This window comes from Osmerus eperlanus, chromosome 6 (assembly GCF_963692335.1).
Source record: "Osmerus eperlanus chromosome 6, fOsmEpe2.1, whole genome shotgun sequence".
NCBI classification, from domain to species: domain Eukaryota; kingdom Metazoa; phylum Chordata; class Actinopteri; order Osmeriformes; family Osmeridae; genus Osmerus; species Osmerus eperlanus.
The window spans coordinates 16,380,275-16,400,355 of record NC_085023.1 but is presented as its reverse complement, the minus strand read 5'-3'; the positions used below and the strand labels follow the sequence as shown (position 1 = coordinate 16,400,355).

Here is a 20,081-nt window from a genome sequence, read left to right as displayed (position 1 = left end):
CAGCTTACTTCAAAAATATAAACACCCCAGTTGCACCCAGTATGGTCTTCTAGATAACATCACCTGGGGTTTCCATGTCTCGTAAAAAGTATGTGGCAATGCTACGTGTTCGAACAGGGGCTTGGTGTGTGGAGCACTGTGCTGAGCTGCCGAACAGATAGGAGTCTAATCTCCAGTGTGCTGTTCTCCTCCAGGGCGCATGGGCCTCAACTTTCACCACCCTGGAGCCGACCACATCATGCCATTGAACAGTGAGTACGACTTCCCCAAACATTCTGTTCTCCCCCACCCCCCAACACCACATGCCTTGTGTCCCCTCAGTATCAATGGATGCACTGTGTGTGGGTTTCATTTCAGCGCTAGCGTAACAATCAACTGATGTTACTATGTTGCGTGATGATATTCCATTTATGTGCCATAAAACACAACATGAACATGACGTTCTGCACAGCGATGTTAAAAATCGACGGCTTGACACGCTCTCCAAAGGTAGTGATGTGACAAGGCCGTTAAGACGAGAGCAGATGCCCACCCAGGCTAGGGCTCCCCCCCCCTCACCAGGTGTTACCCTCCTGACACTATAAACCCGGCATAGACCCCGAGAGGTGGGGGGACATGCAGTCATCTGAATACCACGTCTAAAAATACCCTCAACCTGTAAGACTAGCCTCCCCCTTGGTTCGCTCTCAGCTAGCCTGGCCCCCGCTAGCAGATGGAGACACGGGACAGACCTGGAAACACTCTGCCCTGCTCCTGGGGTCATGGGGTTGAGCCTAGCGCAGCCTCAAGTCGAGGCCAGTCGAGAGAAGCAAGTGTTTCTCCGAAGTTTGAGATTCATATTTCACGAAGTGTGTCATTCCCCCCCCCTCTTCCCTCACACCAGTGGCCGCGAGTGGAGGATAGGCTTCCTCCTTCGGCCTAGTGTAAACCTCAGGGTTGGGACTGTTAAAGCTCACACATCTGGAAGCAAGGCTCTGGTTCTCCTCAGTTGCCTGGTGAAGTCTCCCAGTAAAGGGATGGATGTGAGAGGAAGAGAAGAAGCGAGAGAAAAGGGAGAAGGGCGAGAGCAAAAGGAACAGGAGGACAGGAAGCAGGGGATCTGTCATCTTAATAATAAGGCAAGCCCTCCTGGAGCTTCCTACACTGCTGTCACAGCTTGACGGCGACGTGAACATTTGAGCTCTCCGTTTCGTCTTTTCATCATTGGACCCCGAAGGGGAACACATTCTATGGCAGTTAAAGTGGGCCTATGCCGGGGCCCAGAGCTGCAAGCGTCTCAGCACTCAGCTGGAGCAAGCCCTCCTGCTTGTAGCTTGTGATGGGTTTAGACAGCCAGGCTTCGGAAGCTGGGGATGGTGGCTCATGTAGTTTATCCTATTTCCTCCTCTCTGCCATTGACTCAAACGAATGGAGCCAGCAAGAAACCTTTGCTCTCATCGGTCTCGAAAATGCTCTTAAGTGGCTTAGATGGAAGAGGAGGAATCAGTAGTGAAGGTCCCCAGCATGTATGGGTCTCCTGGCATTCTCTTTTGAAGTGTTGCAGAGAGGGACAGGAGACAACTTCCAGTAGGCCTCCCCTCCCCTCCTCTGTGTGACAGATGCTTTGAAGCCAGGCTCCACCGGGCACATCCACTCATCATGCCCGGAGGAACCACTGAGACTCCATTTTCTCCATAAAGTCTTCCCTACCTCATTAGAGGTGTTACTGCCCTTTCCCTTTCTCTCCCTCCCTCTCTCTCTCCGGCCCGACCGCCACAGTTTACCAAACCACCACTTCTCACAGAACATGCGTTCCACCGTATCCCTGTCGTTGCTAAGCGCCTTTGTTTACGTCGAGGAGTGACAGAGAGAGCTCCGAGTCTGGAACACTGTGGCGCTCCGGTCTTGGCCGGGTGAGAGAAGTTTAATGAAAAACTAGTGAGAGAAGAGTTCTGGAGACAATATCTCCTTCCAGAGCCGAAGTGGAGGGGGTAGGCACACAATGACATGGCCACAATAGAGAGACATATTGGTTTTAGGAGATGACTGTCTGCACTGTGACTCATGACTATGAGAGAGTCTGTAGAGGGTATATTAGGCCGAGGTCCCCCCGCTGTCTGGAGGGATTGGATCCTCTTCTACCTGTTGTGTGCTCGGTCTGAGGCACTGTGAGACTTCTATTCATCTCATTTAGGAAGAGTTGAGCAACCACGCACACAAACGGTAGTCCAATCAGTCCTTAGAGAGAAAGTTGGTGTCAGTCTCGTCACTATGGGTGGTGAGACCTTTGTCCTGCTGTCTAGATCAGGATCTGGCCTGCACTGTCACTCTACTGTGCTTTCCAGTTCCCCTTTTAGTGCTGTCCTCCCCTCCCCTGCCCGCCAGCCAGTCAGCCCTCCTCGCTCAATTCCTCCTTATCCTGTGGGAAGTTTCCACTCACGCCTGGCCTGTCCTCTGAATTGCTCTAATGTTTCACCAGTCCATGATAATGACTAACCAGCAAGAGCTGCTGCAGCCTTCATTCTGTCATTTAGAGTCAATTCTGTGATCTCCATCATAGTAATGAATATTCACACCAGAAATGAGAATATGTGATCTATTACGCATTTATTAACGGCGATGACATAATCTAGCTGGGTTACAGCCTAGACAGTCTGTCATGTCTGGACATATTTCAGACCTCTCTGCACTAACCTCGCCTTCCCTACACAAGTCTAGCCTGTTACCAGGGCAGGTGTTGCAGGTTTACTGTTGGCCAAGGCCAGACCATAATAACTCCCCCACTGCCGACCGACCGGTTAGGTGTGGTCGTCTGTGGTTTCACTGTTGCCTTGGTGATGTCTCTGGTTTGTGTTGCCCACAAAACCCATGTCTCTGTCTCTTTCTCCTCATCCCCCTCTCCCCTTCTGTTTCTCTCTCTCTCCTTCTCTCTCTCTCTCTCTCTCTCTCTCCTTTTTGTCTCCTTCTTTTTGTGAACACAAGCAGCCAGGAGTTATGGCCGCAGAAGAGGTAATGTGTGGAGTTTTCTCTGGGTTTCTGCTTGTCATAGTGAAAAGGGGATCAATCAAACATTGATTGAAACATTAAAGCTAGCTCGCCACACAGGCATCTCCCTCCAGCCCGGGTGTTCTAGTGGGATGTCACCATCTGCTTTCATCTCAGCCTTGATTGGATGAAATCATATTAATTTGACACGCTTCTTTTGTTTTGTTTTTTTCATCATTGCCTTTAATAAGGTCTGGGATTTGGGATGATAAAATGGCCTAATCTTGATTTTTTTGTTGTTGCTTAATGAGCACGAGAGAAACAAAATCAATTTCACAGCTTTTGTTTTCTCTCTGTTGTTCTGAGTCATTGTGCTACCTGTGACATGTATGGCATCACTGTGACTGTTTGTGGATCCGCCATGTATTCACAAGCATAGCTGGTGCCCAAGTGAATGAAATAAATAATGAATAACATGATCCAAACGGACAAATACAGATCACTTCTAACAATCATCTTTGAAACGGCTCCCAGGTTATAATGTTCCTTCCAGCATTTCAAAGATTGCGGCTCAGAAAGGATGATTCATGTCTTGAATGGCAAGGGTTGCTGTTGTAGACATGCCTCTGATTGTGGAGTGTTCAACTAATTCCGCCGATCCTTAACGTGGAAAGCTGTGGTGGTGTTTGTGCCTGTATTTAAACGTTTTAAGGATGTTTAGACTGGGTTAGCCCTGCATTAGCACACACGCACACTATGCTCACCGAGTACACTGAGCTAATGGAGATAGGCTCCTAGAGGGACCTACATCTCCCACACCCATACCACTGCACTACCATCTCAACACGACAGATCCATGGTCTGTGGCCTGTAACAGTCCTCTCTACACCCCTCCCCAGCTCCACCCGCTGTTCCTCCATCCTACACCCAAGAATTGAATACTCTTGTTATTCCTACGCTATGTTATTTGACGGTTTCGACACAGACACTGGATTGGACTGGTTAGGGGTGGGGCAGAGAGGAGGACATACCCCATGTGAATTACAAGGAGGGCTTATGCAGCATGGTACAGTAGTGGGCTATTGTTTGTTGTCTCTGTGATAACACTAGATGTGCATTCTTCCTCTGTCTCATATACCATCTGCCCCCCCCCCCCCCGTCTTCCTTGTTCCCTCTCTCTCTTCCTCTCTACTGTCCCGCCGACTTCCCTCTCTCTTCTTTCTCCGACGTAGGCCGCTCATCCCTCTTTCCCTTCGAGGACGGTTTCCTCGACGATGGCCACGGGGATCCTTCGCTGACCCCCGGGCTGAACTCTCCGACGCGCTGTCAGAACGGCGAGAGGATGGAGCGCTACTCCAGGAAGGTGTTCGTCGGAGGCCTGCCCCCCGACATCGACGAAGGTAGGTGTCCACCAATCGCAAGCCAGATCTGGGACGGCAGGCCCCGCTCTGCTGGTTCTGTTGTCTGCGGGGCGGCCTGTGTGTCTTGTATCCCAGAGAGAGAGCTGGGTCCCTGGCTCGGTAGGCTGGTTAGACCCTGGTGGTTTCTGGCCTGGAGCAGGCTGATAGTCTGGCAGCAGATGTGTGATGGTTGTTGTTCCCACAGTGGGAAGAATGCTTGAGGCGGTAAGGACACTTGGGATCTGGAATGGTGACTTTGCTCAATGTGGCATTCATGAGAGACGTACGCACACAAAAAAAACGATGCTTTTAACTATGCTTGCCCCATGGCCTCTTGAAATATTAATGATATTAATAGAACAATGAGCCCAGAAGAAGGGAGTCATGTTGAGCAAAGCACAGCTGAAATCGAAACTGCAGTGCAGTAACATGCACTGTCTTGGTATGCACAGACTATTTTATAGTCAGCCTGCTTGACATGCGTATCGTAATGAATTGTTGCCATGGTGAATTTCTTTCAGGACCAAATTAACCTATCCTATCTCTGTGTCCCCATTTTAACAGATGAGATCACCAACAGCTTCCGTCGCTATGGGCACCTGGTGGTGGATTGGCCCCACAAAGCGGAGAGCAAGTCATACTTTCCACCTAAAGGTAAAACTTCCCTCTTTGTCCATCTTTTCATCTATTGGGCAGCTGAGAGTCCACAGCTATAGAGCAGAGAACAGAGAGCTGGTGTTTTTCACAGCCAGTTGTGTGTACTAGAGTTCATGTTACCCAGAATTCCTGTATCACCCGGGGTGGGTCATCGAGGTGTCTGCTTATTTAAACAGCCTCCTGCAGTTATCTCAGGGATATACATGCACAGGCACAGACAAGGACACGCACACACACACACACACACACACACACACACACACACACACACTTAGGTCTCCCGCAAGCTCCTCCAGAGCCCGAAGCTCTCGGACCAGGTGGTGGAGAGTGTTTGTGTGATTGAAGAATACCTTGGGAGTGTGAGGAGTGTCTCCAGGCCCCCCCGCTCCTCACTTTCATTTAGACAGGTGTCCAGGGCAGAGGAGTGCTTTCATCTGGCACTGCCATCTGGCCTCAGAGCCTCACATGACCCCAACTAGCCCCTGCTAGACCAGCTAGTCAACCCTAGACCAGCTAGTCCACCCCAGACCAGCTTCCCCTGCTAGACAAGCTAGCCCCTGCTAGACCAGCTGCCCCTGCTAGACCTGCTAGTCCACCCTAGACCAGCTTGCCCCTGCTAGACCAGCTAGTCCACCCTAGACCAGCTGGCCCCTGCTAGACCAGCTAGCCCACCCTAGACTAGCCCAAGCTGGGCTATCTAGACCACACTTGCCCCAGCTCTGTGTCATATTAGGGAAGCTATTAAAGCCTGGCTGGAAATAGTTAGCATTCCTCAGGCAGATGGTAATACGCTGCATCTGGAGAAGCTGCGAAAACTCTGCCAATTTCCCTCCATCCATCTTCCAATATTTTTGGTTCCTTGTTTTATTTGTATAATTTGGGGGGTGGGGCCGGGTGGTGGAGGCACTACTTTTCATAAAACCCAAAGCTCGAGAGGGAAAATGTGGCATCCTTTTAGGGGAATGAGTCAGAAGGCTGGAGGATGCCTTGTAAGGGGAGGGTTAGAGGAGGGAGGGGCAGAACATTGGTTAGCCGAAAGGAAACCACCTCTCGTTGTTAGCACCCACACGGTCTGTGGTGCCATGCGACCACCTACGTCTCTTAATAAAAGACTCTCTTCCTGTATAGAAAAGTGGGAAGCCAAGTGAAAGTGCTGAACTCTCATGTTTACTGTGCAATGCTAATGCTGCAGTGTGAACTCAGCACGTTAGCGTTAGCAAGAGAGTTTGGACTGGTGCCCAATGGCAGCCTTCTCAGCGCTAATGACATGAGGTTTGTGAGAACCCGTATGCACATGATTATGTGTGTGTGTCTCTCACATGGTCGGTTGCTGGTGCTTCGCAGATGTGGGATTTACATCAAGAGGTCATCTTCCTCTCCATATTAAATGTCCTTCCAGACTGACCGAATGGAAAGATACTGGTCACTTTTCCATCCTGCCATGTACTTAAGCTGCAGTTATGTGTCTCCGTACTATTATGAAACTCTGTTTTGAGTTTGTGGATGCGTCATGCTGTGGGCTCCCCAAGCCAGGCCATGCTCCATCAAGCTCTAGGTCTTCCGTCGGCTCTCAGCAGGTGACCTGTCAGACACGATCCTCTCTCAGCAGCTGGGAAGTCAGTTCATGGGCCACTGCATCATTTCTATCTAGGTCCCCTGGTCCCAGTGCTACCCTCACCCACTCTCTCTCTCTGCTTGCGTGCCTGTCCCATGACGTCCCTGATGGATGGGCTTGGTCACCTTGGAGCCCCTGAGCACACCTGATCTTTTGGTCCAGTCTGGACGTCCCTGGCAGCGGCGAGCTCCAAAAGCTAGCGAGCTATTTCTGTCTGTGGCCTCATGGAGGTAGAGAGGAGGAGGTGGAGGAGAAGCACTTCTAGGATTTAGAGTGTCTGCTTTGAGCCTAAAGTGTCCCCATGCTGGAGCCGGAATGATGGGAGCTTATCTGCCTCTGAATGGGGTTGTGGTTAGGCCTACCCTGGCAGGCAGGCTGGCTGGCACGAGGGCCAGGGGCACCAGCCTGGTCCGAGGGGCAGGGGGGGTCCCAGTGCCCGTGTCTGGCTCCCTCTGTGCTCACAGCTCTCTCGGCTGCGGAGGATCCAGTGACCCCTCCAGACTGAGACGATTAGCGAGACTTCATCTCATCCCTCTCTGTCTCGGCTGCTTCTCACCGTGTCACGCTTTAATGCCTCAGGCCCCATATTTGTTTTAGAAAAGCAGATGTTTGTGTCCTCTTCTTCCCCCCCTCCCCTCTCTCCCTCCCTCCTTTGTTTACATTCGGAGGCAGAATTACGGCCCTCTGTGGTTTTGTCTGCTGGGTTTCACCCCTCCTCCTACCTCTCATTAAGATCTACTGCACATCCGAGGCCAGGCTGGGAGGCTGTCAGACAGCTTCCAGACTAGAGACGTTTGCATGTTGGAATCGGGCTAGTAATCAGAAGGTTGCCGGTTCGATTCCTGGCCGTGCAAAAATGACGTTGTGTCCTTGGGCAAGGCACTTCACCATACTTGCCTCGGGGGAATGTCCCTGTACTTACTGTAAGTCGCTCTGGATAAGAGCTTCTGCTAAATGACTAAATGTAATGTAAATGTAATGTAATGTTGGCTTGTGTGTTTGTTGCTCTGCTGTGTGGGAGCTCTTTCTCATCATCCCCACCTGTTCCTAGATATTCCTCTTTATAGATTTTGAAGCGCCTGGAAATCCAGGTCCTTTGTTTAAATCTTGGGCCCTCTCTCTCTCGCCAATGCAGGGATCTAAATGAGGAGAGACGCAGTGTTTCCTGAGAAGATTAGCCCTGATCAGGACGTGTCACTGTTCATTTCAACGGACACGACACTGTACCACATTGTCAAACTTTTTGTGTTGTTGTCATCTGGGTTTAAATCCTAATCTAAGGGAACAGAACCATGTTCAATGGTGACAACAACAGCGAGGTCGACCTCAGAGAGCTACGGAGTTGAGAACATGGCAGAGACGTTTGCTTTATTCGATAAAGTCCTGGACGTTGTGTGTCATAATTAAGTTCAAGTTGTATCCTAATCGCGGCTGAGGTAACCGGTGTCATTCCTCGGTGAGGGCCAAGCCGTTCTTTGTGGCATTAGTGAGGCAAACAGTCGGTGAGGTCACTCTTGGCTACGGAACCATAGAGGCCGTCCTCCGCTCAGGGTTTAATCCGTAAACAGGATTCTTCACGCTGCAGAACGCGGCCGCTGCCAGTGTTTTCCTTCTCCCCTCCGAGAAGAAGGGAGCTCAGCAGCAAAGCTCTAGAGATCTGAGGCACGAGCCACTGCAGATCTGCTCCCCTCGTCTCAGGGTGTAAGCCCCTGCACTGCGCAAGGCTGACGGAGACACAGGAACACAGACAGGAAGGCTCAGTAGCACTGTACTGGGCATAGACTGAGTCCCAGAACCCTCAAGCAGTGTGTGTGTGTGTGTGGGAGCGGATAGAACCAGCCTTGCTCTGTAGTCCAGTAACCTTACCCATTTTGTCCTCTGCATAACGGGCCATTGCATAATGAATGGCATGGTCTCTGACGTCAGCTCAGAGTGTGTGCTTTTCAGATTTGGGTTTGATAGCCTTGGAGTTGGTGGAAGGTGACAGAAGTTAATCCTATACAGTTGACTCTGAGAGGGAACATGGTGTACCAGTACCCACAGCCAAGAACTGCCTCCGTCACTTAGCTGCTAAGGCTAGCCCCTTCCTCCAGTTCTCTAACCTCCAGCTCTGCCCCTCGCCTCCCTGTGCCAACTCCACGCTCTTCTCTCCCTCACCAGTTCTTTTCCTCTCCCTCACTCTCCTCGCGCAACCCCTGTCTCTCTTCCGCTCTCCGTCTCCTCTTCTCTCCCATCTGCGTAGGCTGTTTTTCTGGAGTCGCTCTTTTTTTTTTTCTTTTTTTTTTTTATTCATGCTGTTTGTTGGTGTTGCTCTCTTTCTACTTTGTCCTCTGTCCCCCTCTCTCTCTGTCCACCTCCTCCACTTCCTCCCAGTCTCCTTCCTCCCCCCTCCCCCCCCCCCCTCTCTCTCTCTCTCTCTCTCTCTCTCTCTCTCTCTCTCTCTCCTGCCTTGGGATGGAACACGCTGTTCCCTACTCTAGCTGTGTCGTTGGCTCCCGTTTGCCTTTTCATCCTACATTTTGAGACTGCAGTCTTTTTCAGGAGGGGATGTGAGCTCAGGACCACATACCCCCACCCCCTTAGGACAAACTTTATGTAATGAAGCGGGCAGGCTCTGAGGAAGCCTATACTTGTGTTTGCTGGAGGGAGGGGGGCGGGGGGGGGGGGAGTGGGGATGCACAGTTGCACATTGTTTCCATTATCCCGATTTGCCATTTTTACCCAAGTTACCCAGTGTGAGGGAAACTTAGACGAATTGTTCCTAAGGGGTTGTGGTTGATGTGATTTATACTGCTGTGTGGCTGAACTGGGTGTTTTCGGTCCAGGTTTTGGACTTAAGTGACTTAGTGCTCTGCAAGAACATTGCCATTTGGACAATGACGAGTGTGCATTCCACTGGATGTTGCATCTGCTTGCAGGCCTGTGTGCTCAGCCACTTAGTCGATTACAGGCTTGATGTACTGTGTTTACAGTGCTTTTCCTCTGTGATTCCCCTGTTGTACCCTTGTTAGTGTGTTACTCTGTCTCTTTGACTCTCTCTCTGTCTCTCTCTGTCCCTCTCTCTGTCTCTCTCTCTCTCTGTCTCGTTCTCTCGGTTTCGTTCTCCCTCTCTCTCTTTCTGATTTGATTAACTAGCCATGTCACTGATGTCTAGCTACAGCATTGACCTCCGGGGCTGTGTGATCTGCGACTGCCCATCGCTGCCCTGACGCAGGCAGCGATGGGCAGGGGAAGATGTGTGTGTGTGTGTGTGTGCAGGAGAGAAAAGGAGAGCGACGTCACTCTGACGTGTGTGCATAAAAAGGACTGCGTGTGAGAGACACACCAGAGACACAATGTACACCTTCTGATAACAATAGGTGCATACCCAAGTGTGTGTGTGTGTGTGTGTGTGTGTGTGTGTGTGTGGACTCCTTGAATGGTGTCTTGGCTGCTGTACCATGGTGGGAAGATGAGTAAGACAAGGCACGACTGAAAAACAGGAAGATGTTAGCCAAAGTGACACGCTTGCATGCTCACCTGCGTTACCCCCCCCCTCTCTCTCTCTCTCTCTCTCTCTCTCTCTCTCTCTCTCTCTCTCTCTCTCTCTCTCTCTCTCTCTCTCTCTCTCTCTCTCTCTCTCTCTCTCTCTCTCTCTCTCTCTCTCTCTCTCTCTCTCTCTCTCTCTCTCTCTCTCTCTCTCTCTCTCTCTCTCTCTCTCTCTCTCTCTCTCTCTCTCTCTCTCTCTCTCTCTCTCTCTCTCTCTCTCTACACACACACGCACACACAGACATCCCCTCATACCACAGTTGACTGCGTCTGCTGAGTCAGTATTTCCCCCTCCCCTCTTCATCTGCTGCAGTTACACTCAGGAATGCTCACTCTAACACATGACAGTTGCACATTCCTCTCTGCCCATTTCTCCTGCATCGCTAGCGGCGTGTGCGTGGGCCTTTCTGGGTGCGTGTGCACGCGTCCCGTCGCTCGAAATGCAGGGCGAGTGTCGCATGCGTGAGCGGCCTCGTGCTAGAGGCAGCGGGGCCTCTGCACCATGTGTCCTGTGAGCCTGCACAGGCTGCCCTGTCCTACCTTGCCCTGTTGTGCCCTGCCCTGTTACGGTGCTCTACTATGTCTTGTCCTTCACTTTCCTATCCGACCTACCCTGCCCGGCCCGATTTGACCCTGTCCTGCCCTACGTTACCCTTTCCTGTCCTGCAACTTATTAAGGGTTCCAAAATGGCAGTGAGCCGAGTTCATTAGCCACACATAACACCACCACCGACTGTTAGTCTTTCTCTCCCAAACCGACAGAATGACCTCAGACAAACCCTCTTCCTGAATAATGCATCGTTTGATAACGCACGCCGAGGTGCTCTCGATCTCTCTTTTCCTCCCCTCAGCCATCCGCGGGAGGAAATCTCCCCAGGCCCCAAACTTTCAAAAAGATTAGGACAGTATAGCCCGATCAATTTTGCATGGATCTTTTTATAATGGTGGGCCAGTCTTAGCTGTGTCAGCTCAAGTGGAAAGGGCTGAGCTGACTTATGGGAGCTGGGAGATGAACCAGGGCTGGGGAGTAGAGATGGATGATCTTCAGGATTGCAGTTCTATGGCTGTCAAGAGAGGACACTTTGGGCCGGAATGAATTCCCATGCCTAGTCACAAGTTTACAACAGGAAAATCGCACAATGCAGTTAGTGTAAAGATTGATGACTATGAAAAAAGCCTAAGCTTAGAAGCTGAGGCTTGATCATGAGTTCTTGACTGTAAAACCCGTACAATGCAGCGACTGTAAGAGAGATGTTTCTGTTTTGTGTCTCCCCTGTTTGTCCCAGGCTATGCCTTCCTGCTGTTCCAGGAGGAGACCTCGGTCCAGGCCCTGATAGACGCCTGCATCGAAGAAGACGGGAAGCTCTACCTGTGTGTGTCAAGCCCCACCATCAAGGACAAGCCAGTGAGTAACCACCATAGAACCGTTTTTTTTTCTCCCCATTTTCACAAGTTTTTTGTGTTTTTCTAAACTCCTATTGGAGTGTATCGAATAGAATGCAAGTATTTTGAAGGGGGTTACTCCTGTAGAATGTTTGTCTCGTGTTTCATGACACGTTTACTCCCCCTGTCCAGGTCCAGATCCGCCCCTGGAACCTGAGTGACAGTGACTTTGTGATGGACGGCTCTCAGCCCCTGGACCCCCGCAAGACCATCTTTGTGGGGGGCGTGCCCCGGCCTCTGCGTGCAGGTGAGAGATTGGTTGAAGCATGTCTCCTTCCTGTTCTGTGCTTTCTAAAACCTTTGTGCTGCCACATGAGGCAAGCATATACCGTAAAGGCTGTTTGCCATAATCAGTGTTGTTCAAGAAACCCAATGATTAACTCGAGAACATCAAGAAGCTCGGTGAGGAACTTCCTGCGGCGTGACCTAAGCTAGTATGACCAGGGAAAAACCATAGTGAGATGATGATGATGAATCAGACAATGATAGAAATCATCAATCACACACAAAAAAGTTCCACATCTCTTTCATATAGACCTTCCTCCCTCTGTCCTTCCTAGTGGAGCTGGCCATGATCATGGACAGGCTGTATGGGGGCGTCTGCTATGCCGGCATCGACACTGACCCGGAGCTTAAGTACCCCAAGGGGGCGGGCCGTGTGGCCTTCTCCAATCAGCAGAGCTACATCGCTGCCATCAGCGCTCGATTCGTTCAGCTGCAGCACAACGACATTGACAAACGGGTGAGTGAGGTCATAGGCTGCTGTGTTCTCAATGGCCGTCCCCTAGAGGGTTCCCCTGAATCCTCTGCTGGGTCCTACAGGCTGCTGTAGATCTAAACCTCTGGCGGAGCCTCGCCATCCATCCATCCAACAGTCATTAAACCATCAGTGGTTTCCACCCAACCATCCAGCCCTAAGCCTGGAGTACAGGGAGCCCCTGGTCTGTGGAACAGTCCTCCATGTAATCACTGCAGCCTTTGGCTTTTGGACGGCTGACAGATGTTTTAAGTTGCAGACGTGGGCCTAGTTAATTATAGGAGTTTCCTATACATGTATATATCCACTTCTGCCTGGCTATTTTGGGCTTTTCTTTGGCCATCTTGCCCATAGCAGCAGCAGCAGTGCATGGCTGACGGTAACCAACCAAGACTGGCCGTCTGCCAGGGATCCTAGGCTCTGTCTGGCCAGGCTGTCCACACTTCCTCCTGGCTGTCATCACACCACAGGCCTCGCTCTGACTAGAACTTTGGTTCAGTGGCGCTACACTGCAGATCCTAGTTCTGCTCTCCCATAATGGCCAATGTCATGGACCTGGACTTGAGTAATGAGGCATTTAATGGCCTATAGATTAGATCTCCTCTGCATTGCAGTACCTCATTATCCTGGTTCCCCAGCCACAACCATGGTGTGAGGGCCAAAGAGCAAGAGAGAAATGTTTTCTCCAGATACCCTTAATGGTCCGGGGCTGAGGGGCCAGTAAGAGGGGGTGGAGGGGGGAGGCAGCGAGGCTAGAGGCTACTCTAGGCAGACCCCTCCTTTCCACTATCATGCACTCCACATCCCTGAGTTAGTCAAATACCTCACCCAGGTTCTTAGTGAGCAAGCACTCAACGTTCTTCTTTTTACATTGTTATTAGTGCCCCAACTCAGGACTTATATTTAGTCATCCTTCGGGACCACAATCACTCCATTAACTGTAAATGGCTCTTAATGATGGAACACGTGAGACTCTATCACCTGAGGCCAGCCCCTCTGTGCTCTTCACTGAGGTGATAATGGCTGTTAACAGCCCTGGGTGTGCTGGTGGCTCCTCTGTCTCTGCCTTGTCCTCTCCTGACCTGGGCTTTTTACTGTAGAGCTCTGGGGGGGGGGTGTTTGTTCCCCTTGAGCTAAGTGGAGAAGGAAGCTGCTGATGCAGGCTCTGATAGCCCGTCATTACACTGTCATGACACACTGCGGAGGAGACGCCTCCGCTAGCTGCACCCCCCCTCCCCCTCCTCCCTCGCTCTCTCCAAGGCATCGCCATGACTACGCAGCCCTGCTCCTCGGCTGATGGTCAGGTTCAGTGCTCCCGTGTGTGGGAGGAGTGTGCCTGCCTCTGTGTTGGAGCTCTGTTTTGGTTTGGAAAGGCGATGGGTTTGATTCCCAAGTGCTTAGCGGAAAATAGACTAATAGGTCAGTGAAGCACAGCAGCCCATGTAACGATACAGCAGGAAAGATCAAACGCGTTTCATGACCTGACGGCAAATTGACTCTTGGTCTCGAGGAAAAACTTGAAAGTATAAAGAGAAGACAAATCATTTTTTGTTTCACCTTTGACCTCAGGTGGAGGTGAAGCCGTACGTCCTGGATGACCAGATGTGTGACGAGTGCCAGGGGGCGCGGTGCGGAGGCAAGTTTGCCCCCTTCTTCTGTGCCAATGTCACTTGCCTGCAGTACTATTGTGAGTACTGCTGGGCCAGCATTCACTCCCGGGCTGGTCGAGAGTTCCACAAGCCACTGGTGAAGGAAGGGGGGGACCGCCCTCGACACGTGTCCTTCCGCTGGAGCTGAGGGGGCCAGGACCAGCCCTGCCCTGGTCACCTCCCCGAACCGCCCCCTCCCACTCCCCACGACCAGGGACAGCGCTGAGAACCTCCCTACCCCCCGTACCCACCAACCCACTCTGCTCCCTCCTCCCCCACCTCTTCAACAGCTAAAAGGATAGCAACAAATACATAGGTCTTTCTTTTTCAAACCACACCGCTCTAAACTATTTTGTCTAGTGTACCCTTGAAAATATGGAGGGGAAATTAATAATGAAAGTCTATCAGCTTAGAATTTGCACTTTGGCACAAAACTCACTATACACACATGAGCTGGTATGTAAGCCAAAACCTAGTTGTTTTCAAGTTCTCAGTTCCATGTTCTGGGTGGGTTAGTGTCTCTGTAGGACCCAAGATGAAACTATACAGTACATATATCTGTAAAAAGTATATTGTTTTATATCTATCTATATAGATAATTACGTTTCATGTGAAAGGAGCATGCACTTATTTTCCAACAATATTGCCCCTAGTATGAATAATTACCAAAGGAAAAATAAATTAATGCATACTGAAAAATACAATAGGTGGCGTAAGATGTAGCAAGATTTAACAACTATCCAGTAGTGTGGGCTATAGAAGCTCAGATTGAAATAACATGGGCTATATTTGCTCTCCATTTTGAAATATTAGTATTTAATACCTCATGAGCGCAATCGGATTTATTTGCTTATAATTCCTAGGTCTTTATTTTTGTAATAACATTATTTTAGTGTTATGTAAATGTAATGCTGCAATAGCTTTTGCTGCTAAACCCATGGTATTACCAGATACCATAGTACTTTATTCAGGCTAAGGTGTTCAAACAACTATAATGGCACCCAGTTTAACGGATGACAAGCTATCATAGGAGGAGGGGGCGCTCCTAGAATATGATGGCTAGTTTGGTGGAGGGTGGGGGGTGGGATTTGCCCCTAACTGCATGTTTATTTCAATCAGGTTGCTGCATGCAATAGATTTTCAGTATCATGTCTACTATTCAATTCTGCCCATGTTTGCACAACACAGTATAGATGTACGTACAACTAGCACGGAACTGGAATTAACAGGGAAGACTGGTAAAAAGAAAAAGATGCCTCCAGTGAGATGGTCTGGCAGCACTGGATTGGCTGAGACGCAATGCCACAGGGCAGTGCTAGCAGACAGTCTCAGCACCGCTAGGCGGTGATCAACATACACCCACCAGATGAGAAAAAACAACCTTACTATTAATCAATCCAATTAGATTGTAGGATACCATTTAAAACTATGATAGGTGAAGTACTTTTTGCAGTGATTGTTAATATAATTGTGCAATTTTTTATACCGTATGTAGTTAGGTCTGAGTATGCCTAGAACTGTGATTCGCTTTAACTGTTGTTGATGTCCGACATAGAAGTCCTGTGAAACTTCATAGTTAGTGTGTACACACGTATATACGACCTTGTACTCACATTCAAACAAGTACACACACCCTCTCACACTCACCGACATGCGCACACACACACATACACACACTGACACTAAGTATGACCCAAACACATGAATTGCAAGACAGAATAACGTGAGCTTGACCTAGAAACACAACTGCTGTTTTCACCTTTTGACAAAGCGTAAGCTCGTGTCCCCCCCCAAAAAACCAAAGAGCTCACTTGTTCAACTTGTACCAACCACCAACACATAGAGACCCCAGGTGAAACTAAGCTGATGTGACCCTCGAGGCCTCGAGGTGGAAGGTAGATCGTTGCATCTGTGTGGTCATTGCAAAAAGGAAGAAAGACAGTGATGAGAGAGCAAAGACAACATTAAAGCTACTGGAGACTTGTGGTTTAGAAAACAGAGCTCCTCCTCAGCCTGCACATAATGTTCTCACTACACGGCTACGGAGTTGTAATAACATTGCCAGAACATGTGTGCTAGCTGGGTTACCATATTTATCCAGATTTTCCTGCAAAGCTTGAAGTAGAAAAATGACCTGCTAAAATGGTGGACATATTTTTTTATTAAAAACCTATGGTATATGGGGTGCAGTTGAATGGGCTGTGACGCTACTGCATAGGGTGGGAGGGAGGGTGGGAGCAAAGGGGGGCATTTAAGAGATCTAAATGCAACACTTACAAACTAAGGATTGGCTGTCGAATTTGGAGTTGGCTCGGGTTTGATCAATGGAGTTGGGGGCTAAGTTACACTGGTTTTAGCAGTTTTGTGGACAATCCATCTGGATCCTCCTACATCATTGCGAGTAGACGTGTCGTCCCCCTTTTCTGTGTGTCGTGATTGTCCCGTGCTGGCACCCCGCAGTCGTACTCTCTTGGTTTTAGTCGCAAACTGTTTCTGGTAAAAGAAAACTAATCAAAACTAAACAGAAGATACTTTTTTTACTTATAGAAAAAAAACTAAAAAGAGGCAAACAATGAGTAATAATAAGTATCCCTATGAAAGTGAATTCTGGGTATTTTTTGTGAAATTTCTTTCCCCACCCAGAAGGGTTTTCTATGTTTGTTCCTTCTCTATGATAGACATTTTGTTATGCACTACTCTTTGTATCTGGACAGTTTTCAACAGTCAGCAATTTTTTTTGTTAAAAGAAAAAAGGAGAAGTGTGCTTTCTGACTGACATGATGTTTTGCAATACCTCAATTTTGAAATATATTAGGAGAGAAATTGATATTTTCGAAGTAAGTTTATTCAGATAAAAAAAATATATATTAATTTAATTATTCGAGAGAAATGATTTAACAGATGGTTGATTTTATTTTTATCATGCTTATTTGCTTTTATTTTAAGATTTATTTTTGGAAAAAACATCAACTGAAGGAGCTAGAGCTTTATAACTTTAATATAATGATGTAGTTAGCTGAAGTACAGAGTCTACCTTATTACAGAGGAGGTTAGTGTGTGTCCCACTGGTCGGATCACCGTGGCAATATAGTGCCCCCAAACAACCCTAAAAGCTGTAGTGACCCAAGGAAAACACAAGTTCTCAAGTAAGAGATCTATAGAAATATCTGCTCTATCAGGTGCTCAGAGAAAACAACTGAAGATACTTCCCTTGTTTTGTATATTTATAATCAATCATTTACTATGCTGACCAGAATTGTGAAAGAAATCTTCTGTTCATGTTATTTTTTTAAGAAAACTTTTTTATGTTTCCTAAAAGTATGTGCTCCCTTTTGTTTTGTAAAAGCAACATACCCTGATTTGTTAGCCTGACATTGTTTGAAAATAGACTTTTGAAGGTCCTTGAGCAGATGGTGGAAAGAAAAGAATGTTATTTTTAAAACTAAAAATACAAGTGTTTCACCTGTAACTTGTTTGACCGAAAGCCCCCAAGGTGCATCAATTGAATGGTGGCCTTCTATTCACGCAAGACTTGAATTAGTCCCATTTTTTAAGGCTAGGAACCTTGATTCTTTGTTGTAATGTGCAATACTGTTTGTACTGTTTGTAAAAAAGAAGAAAAAAAGAAAAAGAGGCATAAATCTTTATTGCAGAATTATTTTCATTGCAAGCATTGTGATTCACTAAAATCATTTTCTACTGTGTATTTACCTACTCTACATGCTAGTACCTTCCAGTAGTAATGTAGCCTTTGTACTGAGAAATTTTTCATTATTTTTAGAGATTTTGCTAAAAAAGAAAAGAATTTAAACATATTTACATATTTTCATTTTTATTTCGTATTTTCTTTACAGACTTATTTCTCAACCATTAATAGTTATTTGTGGGGGAGACTTTCATATCTGGTCAATGTCATTAATATTATTTTGTATTTTTACTTGGAATAAATTAATTTTATGATGCTAATTCTTTAAGAAAGTTTATTTTTTTGTTTGTTCACTTATTTTTTGAAGCTGAAAAACCTTTGTAATATTGTTACTAAAATGTCTAGATTTTTGAAATGCAAAGCTTTATGTGTTAACTCGCTGATGTTGCTTACATTGGTGTGACAATGATCTAAGGAGAAAAAAAACCACATAAGCGTTTGGTAATTAATGTTAAGTGATTGGCAATGTAAACAAATAAATGGGCAATAAAATAAAATGACAGTATGGAGAATGGTATGTTATATTATGGAAGCTGTACAACACTACCTGCCACTCCTACTGTTTCTGCAAATACTACTAAGTACTTCAACCCCAATGTGTATAGTAAACTACATTTTATGACCATGATAGATGTCACAACACTTCTTTCGATGGGAAACATCAAACTTGTAGATAATTCACTCATGTTGCATGTCCTCCCCCCGTTTGAATTAGTGATAGTAGGTTTGCCCCTGTGGGTACATCTGGCCATGTCGATTGGTGTGATTGTATTTAAGTATGAATGTAAATGTTCAGAATCACTGCATAGTTGAATGGATAGAGGTGTGTTTGTGTAGTCATAAAAACTGCACTGGTCAAAATCTTTAATTTAGAGCTTTCTGCCCCTACTGTTAAACCCCCCGCTCCCCCCACCAACAAAATTAATAAGATAAAAATCACATACTTGACATGGTTAGCATACAAATGCCCTAACTTGTAAATCTATTTGGCCAAGATGCGCACTGACCCTCTCTTTTTTCATGTGCCCTCACTTCTATTGATACATGCTCTAGACGTGATGTCATGGAATCTCTTTCTAACATGGTCATCCAAGAGATAAAAGAAAAATGTCAACGCTGATCTGAGAATGTTATTTCTAGCTTGCCTTTTATACCATTTTTTACAGGTGGTGTTCTACTAATCCTCGTCTCTTATACTAATCTCATGGTTGCTTTCTCTCGAGGGTCAGTATTATACCATACCACCAAGTATTTGTTAATTTATTGCCCTTTTTTATTTTGCTAAGTAAACATTTTATACCCAATAAAACCCATGCAACTGTAAATGTGCAAAATGGAGGGCAAAGGTTCAATAGAAAGATGATCGTGTTTGGTGATTGAGGCCATTTTCATATAATCTTCTGTATAGATACTTCTATTTCATGTAACACTAGATTTGGCTAGTACACTGTATATTCACTTATTGCTTCATGGACGTTTCTCTCTGGGTAGGTAAACAGTAGGCCTCTTCATCATGTGATCTCAAAACAGGATATATATATATATATATATACATATGTGTATGTGTGTGTATATATATATATGCATATAGATATATATAAAAAAAAGTGCTCAATATTTCTTTTTTCACAGACAACCCACTACTTTTTAAGATGTACTTTTTATGTTATCTGTGTTTATTTTTAGGTTTGTAATTTGATTTGATAACTGGTTCTATCTTGACAAGGCTTTGAGATTGTTGACTTGGACTTGCTTGTCTGACTTTGCAGTATAACTGTGATAAAAAAAAAACATGGAGCTCTATGCTGCTAATGCTTACTACTGCTTCAAGTTTGTAGTTCCTACCTTACTTTCCCCTTTTCTGTACTAATAAGCAAATCTTATTAAACGTAGTTGTATGACGCTGTGAAACATTGTCGTGTTTTGCATGGCCTTTCCACCTTTCATCCCTGTGTACCTTCTGTTTGGAGTGGGGTGTCTGATCATCTGAGTAGAGATAGGAACTCACCTCTTGTACATGTAGATCGACAACTCAAGTCGAGTTAATTAGGAAACACCTGAGGCCAATGGTAATTACTGATATGAACACTTAAAAATGTTACTGCAGTATGTCAGTGAAAGAAAATCGTTATTGGCTTGATTCCATTCCAGTTCTTCCCTCCCATGTGACCTTATTCCACTCTCCCTCAAGACTCTGAGGTGGACGTGTCTGGGCTTGTCTGTATGTGTTTCTATCCAAACTTATCAGATCTGGAGAGAACAGCTTTACGCAGTGACAACGTCCCTGTAGTGTGGTACATTTGCATGCAAGTTAAAACCTTGCTATTGGCAAAGTCAGATCAAACTTCTGTGATATGCAGTA

General features: G+C 47.0%; 1 protein-coding gene across 8 annotated transcripts in view; it reads left to right on the top strand.

The window, feature by feature from the left end:
- The window catches only part of cpeb3 (cytoplasmic polyadenylation element binding protein 3), a 31,819-nt gene extending 12,189 nt beyond the window's left edge, over positions 1 to 19,630 (top strand). For 4 of the 8 annotated variants that reach the window (XM_062463902.1, XM_062463907.1, XM_062463905.1 and 1 more), the window contains exons 4-11: positions 195 to 251; positions 2,962 to 2,988; positions 4,197 to 4,364; positions 4,929 to 5,018; positions 11,451 to 11,569; positions 11,740 to 11,854; positions 12,168 to 12,349; positions 13,934 to 19,630. In XM_062463902.1, the coding sequence (XP_062319886.1) occupies positions 195 to 251; positions 2,962 to 2,988; positions 4,197 to 4,364; positions 4,929 to 5,018; positions 11,451 to 11,569; positions 11,740 to 11,854; positions 12,168 to 12,349; positions 13,934 to 14,161 (986 nt within the window). In that variant the 3' untranslated portion in view covers positions 14,162 to 19,630. The remainder of the gene's footprint in view (positions 1 to 194; positions 252 to 2,961; positions 2,989 to 4,196; positions 4,365 to 4,928; positions 5,019 to 11,450; positions 11,570 to 11,739; positions 11,855 to 12,167; positions 12,350 to 13,933) is intronic. The other 4 variants (XM_062463903.1, XM_062463908.1, XM_062463904.1 and 1 more) reach the window with 2 other exon arrangements.
- Positions 19,631 to 20,081: the final 451 nt, after the last annotated feature.